The following is a 12,549-nucleotide window of genomic DNA, read 5'->3' on the forward strand; positions in this document are numbered from 1 at the left end:
TCCTTTAAATATGTCGTTACTTTTACGTGCTCGTTTGATCTGTGAGTGTCTCACGATGAGAGGCACAACCAGGAAAACTGCTCCAAAAAACCTTCCAGCAGCTCCAGTGACAAATTCCCTCTCTGTGTCTCTCCTCTAGAAATCCCAGAAGTTCTTGGCAAGCTCTCGGCAAGTCCACAAAACTGCTACCCATGGTTTATCTCTCGGCATTCCCCATCCTTTCCTAGTGGGCATCCCTAAATAATTGCTGGAAAAGAAGGTCCTGGGCTGATCATGCTGGGAGAAATCCTCAAATTCTTGGAAGGAAAAGCTTCCAAATATTTGGGGGTCCTGTGGTTCTTCTTGCCCTCAGGGATAAAGGACCAGGAGAAAAGCAGCAAGGAGTAAAAATGTGGATTGTTTGTCCTGTGCTAAACCAGATCTTTAACTGGTTTAGAACCAGACTTTCCAAATTCTTTGACCACAACTGTAAGGTGTTCAAAGGGTGGCTCAGATCCTTAACTCCTCCACTTGTCACTGCTTCCTACTTACACCTGATCCTGCTCTGAGCATTGCCTGCAGACATTCATGGATCTCCTTCTGTGACACCAGCACTGCCCACCTTTGGATAAATTAACCACAACTTGGCCGTGTAGACACTTGGTATATTATATCTCTTAACTTGATCTAAGAATGGCTATTAACTGATCTTAAAATATGTTCTTGATCTATTATGTTTATTACCTTCTTTCTAAAAGTTTTCTTGGTTTAGTATAAGTTTATTATAAGTTTATTAACTTCTTTTAAAAGGGGCTCTTGGTTAATTGTAAGTTTTATTCTAGGTTTATTAACTCATTTTAAAATATATTCTTAGTCTATTGTCTCAATTTGTTTTAAAATGAGTTATTAATACAATAAATGCAAGTAATGTTGCCAAATGAGATCCGAGGACAAGAGAAATAATAATCCACAGGGATTTATTTGGTCTTGTATCAAATTTAATTTTTGTATGAAGTCCTGCCATACCAAGAAGGAAAACCCTGGAGTCATGGAGTGCTTTTAGCTGAAGGTTAAAAACCCGCTGCCTGCTGAGGTGACAAAGAGCATTTGATGCCGGAGAGGAACCAATCCAGCTTTGCTGGGTGCTGGGTGATGGGAGCAGATTTTCCTGCAGCCTCTCCAAGCCCTGACATCACCACTCACAGTTCGGGGAGGGTGCGGGGGACCTGGGGATGCTCCGGGGGGACCTGGGCTGGGCTGGACAGGGGTCCGGGGTGCTGAGTGCCGGGATTCCTATAGGAACGCGGTGCCGGGAGGGGGATGAGTCAGGCGGTGATGGCATTCCCAGCTGTGTTTACAGGAGCCTCAGACGGGGCTCGAGGTGAGCCCGAACATGAGCCAGCGCTCCGTGAGTCACTGGTGTGGCATTTCAGGACGAATCCAAACTAGCGATATTAGGGAATGGTCATTTCATTAATTGCCATGTTTGCTGCTCCAAAACCAAAGCCTCCTGTGTACCTGCTGATCTGGATGAGCTTTCCTCTTGGGGCAAAGTATTTTTAATTTTTTTCGCCCATGGTTCATTAAATTTGGACATTAATTCATCTTTTATCTCCATCAATGTGTGCACCCCCACATCCACCCATAAGTAAATGTATGGATTTGCCATCCTGCAAATGTTGTCCACATGGAATTTTATTTTTCCTGCTCTCCTGTGCACTCTCAAATTAACAGTATAAATTGTAATGGCCCATAACAATTTTAATTCTATGAGTTATAAATATAATTATATTAATAATATTCTGTATTCTGATTATAGAATAATGAATAATTTTATAAATTATAGATTAATATATAGATTATTAAAATATATATTAAATTAATATATAATTATATATATATATATAATCTAGGCAATTTGTCACTGAAATTAAAATATACAATAGACACAAACTGGGTATTTTCCATAGAATTTTAACTTACTTTCAATGATTAGCATCCTTTGGAGTACAATAGGGCTTAAGAGCTTTGGTGGCTGAGTCAAGACACTTCTGTGATTTTAGGATGAAACACCTGGATAAATCCAGGCTTTGGGTCTAGTCCTGCTTCCCAAAAAATTATGGAAGTGTTGGATTTCTGTGGTACATTTGTGTTTGGCTTTCCTCTGGATAAAGGGACATAATTTGTGTTGATCCCTCCCAAGAAATAGTTGTTGGAACCCCAAGGTGAGGAGATGGGGCTGAACTCTGAAGTTTCTTCACCTGAACCTTCTGGAAGCCACCCCATCTGTGGAATATGAAATTTTATGTATAGAACCTATGGAATCAGAGAGTACCCAAGTTGGGAGGGAGCCATGGGGATGATGAATTCCAGCTCCCTGCCCTTGCAGGCTCCCCAGACCCACCCACCTGCCTCGGGCAGGTGCAGCTCCCTGGGCCTGGTGACACCAGCGCAGACTCACCGCTGTCCTTGTCCCCTCCCGGTGTCCTGGTGCTGCAGTGGCGGCCCGGAGCGCTCCCGAGGACACAGTGACCAGCAGCTTCGCCTCGTTCATCCGCGCCGCGCGGCCCGAGCACCTGTCCCCGACCGTGCGGCAGCGGAGCAAGAGGATGATCCTGGACAGCATCGGCGTGGGGCTCGTGGGCAGCACCACGCGCGTCTTCGACATCGCCCTGCGCTACTGCCGGGTAGGGACAGCCCCGCCACTGCCGCTGTCGCTGCCACTGCCATTGTCACTGCCGCTGCCACTGCTACTGCCATTGCCACTGCTGCTGCCCCTGCCATTGTCACTGCCATTGTCACTGCTACTGCCACTGCCACTGCCACTGTCACTGCTATTGTCACTGCCATTGCCACTGCTACTGCCATTGTCACTGCCATTGTCACTGCCGCTGCCACTGCTACTGCCATTGTCACTGCAATTGCCACTGCCACTGCCACTGCTACTGCCATTGCCACTGCTGCTGCCACTGCCATTGTCACTGCTACTGCCACTGCCACTGCCACTGCTACTGCCACTGCCATTGCCACTGCTACTGCCACTGCGCCATTGTCACTGCCACTGCTGCTGCCACTGCCGCTGTCACTGCCACTGCTACTGCCATTGCCACTGCTACTGCCACTGCCACTGCCACTGCTACTGCCATTGCCACTGCTACTGCCACTGCACTGCCACTGCTACTGCCACTGCCATTGCCACTGCCACTGCTACTGCCACTGCCATTGTCACTGCCATTGCCACTGCTACTGCCATTGTCACTGCTACTGCCACTGCCACTGCCACTGCCACTGCCATTGCCACTGCCACTGCCATTGCCACTGCTACTGCCACTGCCACTGCTACTGCCACTGCCACTGCCACTGCTACTGCCACTGCCACTGCTACTGCTACTGCCACTGTCCACTGCCGCTGTTGCTGCCATTGCCACTGCCACTTCCATTGCCACTGCCACTGTCATTGTCACCTATGGGGCTGATCCCGGCAGCTGCTGTGGCCGGCACCATCCCCACTCCTTCTGATGCCTTGTGGAAGCTGCCCTAGAACAGAGATTAGATGGAGCTAAAGAATAAAGTAGGAATTTATTAAAAGGCCTCAGTGGATCCACCTTGGGCAGTACAAGAGCCCAGCCGGGCTGCACCCAAGGTGAACTAAAATGGTCACGAAAATCCCAGCCGGTCACAGGGGTCCCACACCTCTCTAAGCCTTGGTCCACCAGCACACTGGAGTCAATTGCCCAGCTACAGCCCCAGCCTATGAAGTCCCACCTTTCCTGCTTTTCTCTCTTCAGTCTACCATTGTCCATGCTCTTGGGCCTGAGATTTGGATCATTTGTCCTTGGTCCCCAGCTGGAGCAGGAATTGTTTTGTCTCCCTGCTCTGTGCACAGAGCTCACCATCCCCTAGTATGAAGCCCAGACCCACACACTAAAGCAGCACAGAACCTGAAAAACATAAAAACTCAAACCTGTGGCATCACCGCCAGGGCTCCCCTGACATTCCCTCCTTCCCACAGGAGCTGTACTCCTCCGTGGCCGTGAGCTCAGTCTACGGAAAGCCAGGGGTGAAGCTCTCCCCGACACTGGCTGCCTTCACCAACGGCGTGGCGGTGAGGCTGGATCTTCCCAGGGGATCTGTGCTCCCGGATTTTCCAAGGGGGATCTGTGCTCCTGACTTTTCCAAGGGGGGTTTGTGCTCCTGGATCTTCCAAGGGGGTCTGTGCTCCTGGATCTTTCAAGGGGAATTTGTGCACCTGGCTTTTACAAAGGGGATTTGTGTTCCCAGCCCTTCCAGGGGAATCTGTGCTCCCAGCTCTTCGTGGGGAATCTGTTCTCCTGTTTTTTTCAGGGGGAATCTGTGTTCCTGGCTCTCCCAGGGGAATCTGTGGTGCCAGGAATTAGCATTCCAGGAAACAGAGTGGTCACTGATGGGGGACAAAAGCTGGGAATCTCCTGGCTCTTAGAGGAGCCGAACCGCCCTGTGGGAACACTGAGTGGAGGCTTTGGCAGAATTTCCTCAGGAATATCAGCAAGGAGCCCTCATTCCCACAGCACCCAGCCAGCACATTCCCATCTCTGTTTCCCTGGCAGACCCATTCCATGGATTTTGATGACACCTGGCACCCTGCCACTCATCCCTCCGGCATCCTGCGCTCTCCTGGCAGCTTCCCAGATGCTCCCTCCAAACACCAAACCCAATGGCCTGGATTTCCTGCTGGCCTTCAACGTGGGCCTGGAAGTGCAAGGGAGGCTCATGCACTTCTCCACTGAGGCTCATGATATTCCCAAAAGGTAAAGCTCCTGTTCTTCACCGAGGATGAAGAGGGTTGGTGAGTCTGGGTTTAAAATGTTCATTTAGGTTAAGCCAAGTTTAAGTCCAGTTTGATTTAGCTTTACCCCAGAGTAAAGCCTTACCGAAAGCCAAATGCCAGAGGTGATTACACCATGCACTTATTTGGTGATTTCCAGAGATTTTGCCTCAAAAATAACCCTCAGGAGGACTCTCAGGGAGTCTGCAGTGCCATCACCTGACTCAGCCAGGGCAGGATCACAGAACCAAGCGGAGTTTGGTGGTGGGCATGGCTCCTGGGCCAACTGCTGTCTCCAGCAGTGCCCTGGTGTGATCCAAGCAATGGAATCAAGCAGGAACTGTTCCCTTGGATGTGGTTGAGGCTGAATTATTTGTCTGAGGGATAGAAAGTTTGGCTGGGTGGACACAAACCATGGCACGTCCTGGAGAAAGTTCAAATTGCTCTTTGGAGATGCTGAGCTCACCCTGGTGTTTCTGAAAGGTTTCAAGGAAAAACTCCATTTTTAGACTAAATTTATGTTCATTAACTCTAAATTTAAGTTAAACTAAAATGCAGTAAAACTCTGATTTTAAAGTTAATTTATTAGTTAAAATGTATGGTTAAGTTCTGAGTCAGGTGAATCCCACCCGCACCAAAGCCATGAGAGAGTTCCACTGGCTGATGGGCCCCTCACTTCCCATTAATATTTCCACGGGAGGGGTCCTGTGGTGTTCCCTGTGCCAGGCAGCCAGGGCTGCTCATTCCTGCCATCCCCCTGCAGGTTCCACCCTCCCTCAGTGGTGGGCACCCTGGGCAGTGCTGCAGCCACGGCCAAGCTGCTGTCCCTCAGCTCGGCCCAGTGCTGCCACGCCCTGGGCATCGCCGCCTCACTGGCCGGGGCGCCCATGGCCAACGCCGCCACCCAGGCCAAGCCTCTGCATGTGGGCAACGCCACCCGCCTGGGCCTGGAGGCCGCCCTGCTGGCAGGCCGAGGGATGGAGGCCAACCCCCTGATCCTGGATGACATCCCGGGCTGCTCGGGGTTCAGCGCCTTCTACAGCATCTACCAGCCCAAGCCGCTGTCCGCGCCCGGCGAGCACCACGAGTTCCTCCTGGAAAAGCAGGACATTGCCTTCAAGCGATTCCCAGCCCACCTGGGCATGCACTGGGTGGTGGATGCTGCCTTATCTGTCCGGAACCTCTTCATCAACTACGCGGGCTCCTTCTCGCCGTCTCTGATCCGCACCATTATGCTGAAGATCCCGGTGTCCAAGTACATCAACCGGCCTTTCCCCAGCTCGGAGCACCAGGCGAGGCACTCCTTCCAGTTCAATGCCTGTGCTGCCCTGCTGGACGGCGAGGTTGGCCTGGGCTCCTTCTCCGAGAGCAGCATCCACCGGCAGGAGCTCAGGGACCTGCTGGACAAGGTGGTGGTGGAGCACCCTGAAGACAATGTGGCCAACTTTGACAAGATGTACGGAGAGGTGGCCCTGCTCCTGCACAGCGGGGATGTTCTGACGGGCAAATGTGACACTTTCTATGGGCACTGGAGGAAGCCCCTGAGCAAAGAGTCACTCCTGAAGAAGTTTCGATCCAACGCCTCCCATGTGCTTCCAGAAGAAAAAATAGAAACCATCATCACTCTGGTGGACAACCTGGAGAACCTGTCAGACAGCTCCCAGCTGGCCTGCAGCCTGTGAGGGGACAGCATGGGGGCTTGGTGAGGGGCTCGTCCTGGTGAAGCTGCGATTCCTTTCTTCATTGGTGCTTTCCTACTGATTCCAAGGACAGGCAAGTTCCCACCCTTCTACTAGATAATTCCAAAGGAACCCATGAGGCAGGAGGCATCTGGGTTAACACATGGAGTAAACTTCAACTCCTCATTGGTGCTGGCTGAGGACCTGAAAGGCCACCATAAGTATAAAAAAATTCCCATGGAAATCTCTGAGAATCCTGGGGTATCATCCAGTTCTCCAGAAGGAACAGTGCCTGTGCATTTCTTACAGCTGGATTCCAAACTTTTCTGTGCAGAATGCCTGACTGCTCAGGCTGGGAAGAGGAGGAAGCTCAGCTGCAGAGCCTGTGCTTTTCTCAGCGCTCCTCTGGGTACTTTTGGGATCAGGGTCAGGCAGTCTCACAGGCACAGGAGAAATCTCTCCTTGCTGCAAACAGCCCTGCCTGCAGAACTCTCCAGCAGAGAGGGATTCTTTTCCTTCCCAGTGAAAGCCTCCCATTTCTCCAACCCTTGGGCGGTGTTTGCCACTCCTCTGTGTACAATGGTTTGAGGTGGTTTGAGGACCCTTGAGATGTGGGTGTCTTTTCTGAAGGGGAGGCAGGTGAGGAATCCTACGTCAGTTCTACACCCTGAGGGTGATCCCTGCCCATCCCAGGGCTGTCCCACACCATCCCTTCTGCCTTTCCCAGACTTTCCCAGGCACCTGTTCTGAGCTGGCCCACCAGGTGGCCTATAGGCTTCTCTGGGAAGTGACTTGGGCACATACACTGTGACTCCCATTGGGAAACTCCTGTTTCCCTCCTGTAAGAGGAGGGGAAGCTCATTGAGATTTGGCTCTTAACTCATCTTTCCATGAAAATGGATGAAATCTGGAATCTGTGCTCCTGAGCAGCCATTCCCTGAAAGGCTCCTTACCCCACGCCCTCCCTGAGTAGAGAGATGGAGAACTCAACACTTCTCCACATTAAACACTGGGATTGCTGATCCAAAGAGCTCCTTTCCAATGTGATTGTGATAAAATTGTGGAATCTACTGTGGGAATCAGTATTCAAGAGAGATGAGATGGGAGCAGACAAGAAGGAAGATCCTTTTCTCTTGCTGGTTGTGGTTTGTGCAGGGAATGAACCATCCAGAAGAAAACTGTTTTCCCACCTCTGTTCATCCACTCTCTCCCACTGTCGAATATTCACAATGAATCATGCTGAATAAAGAATGGAATTAAATTTTCTCCATAAAGATTTTATGCTGTGTTGTGTAAACCATCAGTTTTATTTGGAATACTCACAATACAGAGGCTTTTCCAATAGATGGGACGCCCAGCAGAGGTTGGGACAGGGGCAACTGCAATGCTGGCCTGTGGCCAGTGGTTCATCCAGGGAAAAACCTTGAGCCCCACAGGTTCTTTCTTCCAGAGACAACCACAACCATCAGCCAGCAAAGCCTCCAGTGCTCCAACACCATCACTCCAAGAGAAGTTCCTCCATCAGCAGCACATTCCAAATACTTGATATATTTCCATGACAAGTTTTGAGTTTCCCATGGTTTGGGTCAGGTGTGAGATCCCCAAAAGTGTCATTCTGTGTTTCACCCTGAGGTGAACGAGAAAGCCCTGGAGCCAGGTAGGTCCTCCAGGCCTTAAAGGGATCGATGTGTGGGACAGAACCAAGATAGGCTCCAGTGGAGGGAACAAAACCCTCTCCCGTGGGCTTGGACCCTTTCCCATGGGCTTTGACCCTCTCCCATGGGCTTGGATCCCCTCCCATGGGCTTTGACCCTTTCCCATGGTCTTTGACCCTCTCCCATCGGCTTTGACCCTCTCCTGTGGGAACCAACCCTGTTCCGTGGGGATTAACCCCTTCCCATGGCTTTGACCCTCTCCTGTGGAGATTAACCCTCTCCCATGGGCTTTGACTCCCTCCCATGGGCTTTGACCTCTCCTGTAGGGATTGGCCTTTTTCCGTGGGAACCAATCCTGTTCCATGGGGATTAACCCTCCCCCATGGGCTCTGACCCTCTCCCGTAGCCGGACAGGGCCGGGGCGCATCAGCACCCTGGAGAGCAGCCACAGGATGCTCCGCGGGCGCCGGGGCCGAGGGGACTCCGCTCCCGGGGTTCCCTCCCTGGGATCCTTTCCTGGATCTCCATTCGAGGAGATGCCCGTGGATTTCTCCCATGGCATTCCTGTCTTTAGTTCCCACAAACGACTCAATGGAAACCAGCTCATCCCTGCTGATCATCCAAAGCAATGAATATCTTGTGACCTTGCCTTTTTTTCACACCATGAAGAATTTTGGATTTCCCACGGAATTCCAAAGAAAAATGAGTACGATTCAGAGATTGTTTCAATTTTATAGAGGATTTGCACTGTAGAGGTCAGAAGAGTCCTCCCTCCTCTCCAGCGCTGTTCCCGTGAGGATATCGATGCTACCTCAGTGTGGCCAGCCTCGGAACTGCTCTGCTTGAGAATCCCCAGGTCCTTCATTGTTTTATACTTTTTAGATAACTTTGAAATGGCTTTTTAAATAACTAAATGAAGAAGAAAACTCAGGACAGTCCCACAAGTAACCAGGAGCCATCAGAGTCAGACTCCTCTGTGTCAGACCATCCTCAATCCCTGCATAAATCCAGGTGAACTCCTGGACTTCTGACACTTTGCCCTTCATGTAGGCTCCTCATCCCCGCTTTTTCCACTCCTGAGTGACAGAAACCCCCCAACTATTGATACAGAGCTGAGGATGAAACTTGGAGCTTCAGTTTCAGGAGTGTCTGAGTGTCACACCGAGGCCAAATTCCAAAACCCCAGGAGAGGAATGTGTTTGGACAGCCACAGCTGGATTTAAACCTCTGGTGTGGTGGGAGAGCCACCAGCACCAGGCAGCTTGAGACAAGAAGCAGGAGGATGAGAGGAAGGGAGACAGAAATTTCCAGCTGTGGAAAATTCCTGCTTTCCCTTTTGCTACACTGTCCACCTGTGACTCTGGAGAGGAGTGGAGTGGCAGGTGGACAGTGTAGCAAAAGGGAAAGCAGGAATTAGGGAAGATGTCCCAGCAATTGCAGTGCATCAGTAGCAGGGCAGATCTTCCCAGAAGGCCATGAAATCTCCATGATGATGCATAAAAGCAGGATTCACACCCAGAGCAGAGCGGAGCAGGCTGCCTTGGGAAAACTCCCAACGTAGGTCCTTGCTGCCCTACTTTGTGGCTATGATTTGAGGTTTGTCCCAGGTCCACACAATCAAAGCTTGGACCCTTAAATGGGCCAGCCAAACCTGGCCTCTGCACCCCATCTTCTGCTGGGACCCGGGCAGAGCATGGGCTGTGGTCAGGGCTCCCCCTCAGTGCCTGCAGCCACATCTGTGCAGTACCTGGAAACCTCAACCAGGTTCTCGTCGGGGTCTCGGAAGTAGATGGAGGTTATTGGACCCACAGCACCAGTTCTGGCCACGGGACCTTCTTCAATGGCCACCCCACAGGCCTGGAGGACACAGGAAAGAAGGGGTTTGATGGTCATATCATCACTGTGCCCTCCTCCCCCAGCCTTGACAACATGAACTGTTGGATGAGACAATGAGACAACCCTGACATTCCCCAGGAGAGTGTCCATTAGAATCCCTGGAATTGTGTCTCCTGGGGTGACACTGCCCTGGGGACACTCTGGGCCTGCCTCACCTGCAGATGCTCCAGCAGCTGCTCCAGGGGCTCTGCTGTGATCAGGCAGAAATCTGCAGAGCCGGGCACGGGGCGCCGAGCCTTGGGCTCGAATTCCTGCCCAGCCTGGTGCAGGTTGAACTTCTGCTGGCCAAAGCACAAAGCTTTGCGATTGCCCTGCTCCAGAGGAAAAGGCAGAGTCAGGGAGGCTTCCTGGGCTGGACAGCCTCAGCACACACTGTGAAACCCTGACCTGAGTTAGCAGGACCCCACCAGGCCCCCCACCACTGCACCCTTTGTGAAAGCAATACTATTAATAACCAGGATGTGTTTAGGACACTGAACAGAGTATTTGCCACTTCGAAGTTCATCCAGACACTGACCAGAAAACTGTGCTCATATATACTGGAAAAGGGTGTGTGTGCCTGAGAACTGCCTGTGCTGCTGTAAAAATTGATAACAGCGATGTTATTTTGTCTAGCAGAAATCATTCTAATTTTTGTGTTTGTAATTTTGTTAACATTATCGAGTGTGATTTTTCATACTTGGCCCCAGTGACATCCCACCAGTTGATTAAAACCAATTGTACAATGTATCATAGACTATCACCTACCCCTACACCCTCAGCACCCATTTCACCCTGGGGGCCTGGTGGGCTCCTGCTAACTCAGGTTAGGCTTACCTTGAAAGTCACCACCTCCATGCCCAGGACTTTGGAATAAAAGGCCACAGTGTCCTCAATGCTCTTCACAGTCAGCACAAGGTGGTCCAGGCGCTGGATGAAACACGAGGGTGGGCTTGTGCCCCCTTCCTTCCAAGCCATGCTCTCAGGGCTGGGAACTGGCATGGGAAACCAGAGAATATGGAAGTTAGGAGCATCCAGCTGTGCAGGGAAATGGAAAATGGTCCAGGGAGCTGAGGGCTGAGAGGGATCGCCCAGGTTTTCCTCTGTCCTGCAGGTGGCAGAAGTACAGAAGCCATAAATCCTCGTCCCTGCAAGAGCCTCGGACTCTGGTCTGCATCTGGTGACACCGAGCCTGTCAGAGCCCCTGGCTGGGCCAGGTGTGGGGACCAGCTGGGTGACATCGCTGAGGGCTGATGTCACCAAGATGCCAAGGTCCAACACACAAACCCCGTGTGCACCAAGGATGGGACCATGTGTGTGATCCTTCCTCCAGCCCCCTCTGGGGTCCTCCCAGGTGTGGACACTCATCCAGGTGGAGCCAAGCCAGACACTGGAGACAAACTGGGGCCTGGGACAGCAGCAGGAAACATCTGGGAACGCTTCTTGTCATTTGTCTTTGAGCTGCCAGATGTCACCACCAGACAGAGGGTGAGGCCAGGGGCTCAGGGTGACACAGCACCAGGGTGTGGGGACTCACCAGGCTGGGGTCACAGGTTCCTGGTGGCTTAGGTTGGGTTCAGACCCTCTGGCACTACCCTTGGCTTTTAGGGACACGGTGTTGGCAGGCCAGGGGGAATGGTTGGACTCAAGGACCTCAGAGGGCTCTTCCAGCCTAAATGATTCCATGATTCTGCATGGAAAGTGGTTGGTGAGGAGAGATCCCCCAGCCCCACTGGCACAGGAGCAGGGGCAATGTAAAGCCAGGTGCAGTTTCACTGGGATGTCTGCTCTCTGCAGCCAGAGGAGCCTGTTTGGAGCAAGATCCCATTATCCCCTTCCATGGCATGCCCTGGGCTGTGCCCAGTGACTGCGCTGGTTATGGGGGAGCCACCAGTAGATCCAGAGGGATCCCTGCCCCTCCTTGCTGTGTTTGGTGCTCAGCAACCTCGGAGCCACCTGGCTCAACCCCTCTGCAAATCCCTTCACCCCAGGAGTTCTCTCAGGTGCTCCCAAATTGCAGCACCTTCATGTCCCAGCCTACAGCCCCCACCTCCTGCCCTCCCCTCCCAGGTGAGCCCCTGAGCCAAAACCTGGAAGGAAACGGGGCTGCAAAATTCCTGTTACCTGCAGAGGGACGAAGAGCTGGGAAGGCAGCACTGGGAGGTTTCCTGTGACCATCCCCTTCCTGCTGGGAGCAGCCACGTCACAGGACAAAGGGAGGGAATGATGAGGTTGGAAACAGGAGCTCTAAACATTGCTCCCTGCAGAGGTGGACCTTGACCCAAAGGCCAACTGCTTGAGAAATCCCGGAAAAATAATCTGGATTTTTCCCTTTACAAGGGAAAGTTGGCTTTATGTTCTGGTTGAAAGCTCCCACTGAAGAATCCAGGATTTCCCTGGAGAAGAGGGGCTGTCCAAGCAGCCACAGCAGCCTTCCACCTCCCTGCCAATGCACAGGGAATCTTGCCTCCAAGATAATTTTCTAACATGCAAAATAAATAAAATAATCTTTGTCCTGTGGGGTAAATATCAAGGAGTTAAAACTCTTCAGTTGTTT

At 51.7% G+C, this 12,549-nt stretch overlaps 2 protein-coding genes across 2 annotated transcripts; one reads left to right on the forward strand and one right to left on the reverse strand.

Annotated features, from left to right (window-relative positions):
- Positions 1-1,314: 1,314 nt before the first annotated feature.
- Positions 1,315-6,465, forward strand: LOC118698816 (cis-aconitate decarboxylase-like). Its single transcript, XM_036402356.1, is given in 6 exon segments — positions 1,315-1,360; positions 2,479-2,666; positions 3,992-4,084; positions 4,566-4,624; positions 4,626-4,766; positions 5,547-6,465. Coding segments are annotated over 6 exon segments (1,446 nt in total).
- A 3,356-nt stretch (positions 6,466-9,821) lies between these two features.
- LOC118698830 (glyoxalase domain-containing protein 5-like) lies at positions 9,822-10,994 on the reverse strand. Its single transcript, XM_036402374.1, has 3 exons — positions 10,830-10,994; positions 10,169-10,324; positions 9,822-9,974 (listed from the first exon to the last, which is right to left on the reverse strand). The coding sequence occupies exons 1-3, from the start codon at positions 10,992-10,994 to the stop codon at positions 9,822-9,824; spliced, it is 474 nt and encodes a 157-aa protein (XP_036258267.1).
- Between the last annotated feature and the right edge of the window lie 1,555 nt (positions 10,995-12,549).

The sequence above is a fragment of the Molothrus ater genome, chromosome 14 (genome assembly GCF_012460135.2).
Source record: "Molothrus ater isolate BHLD 08-10-18 breed brown headed cowbird chromosome 14, BPBGC_Mater_1.1, whole genome shotgun sequence".
NCBI lineage: Eukaryota > Metazoa > Chordata > Aves > Passeriformes > Icteridae > Molothrus > Molothrus ater.

Excerpts from the sequence above, each read along its gene's own strand:
- LOC118698830 (XM_036402374.1), bottom strand. The coding sequence starts at position 10,994 with ATGCCAGTTCCCAGCCCTGAGAGCATGGCTTGGAAGGAAGGGGGCACA. Across the intron at positions 10,325-10,829 it reads TGGAGGTGGTGACTTTCAAG|GGCAATCGCAAAGCTTTGTG; the intron begins GTAAGCCTAACC and ends CCTCTGGAGCAG. Across the intron at positions 9,975-10,168 it reads AGCTGCTGGAGCATCTGCAG|GCCTGTGGGGTGGCCATTGA; the intron begins GTGAGGCAGGCC and ends TGTGTCCTCCAG.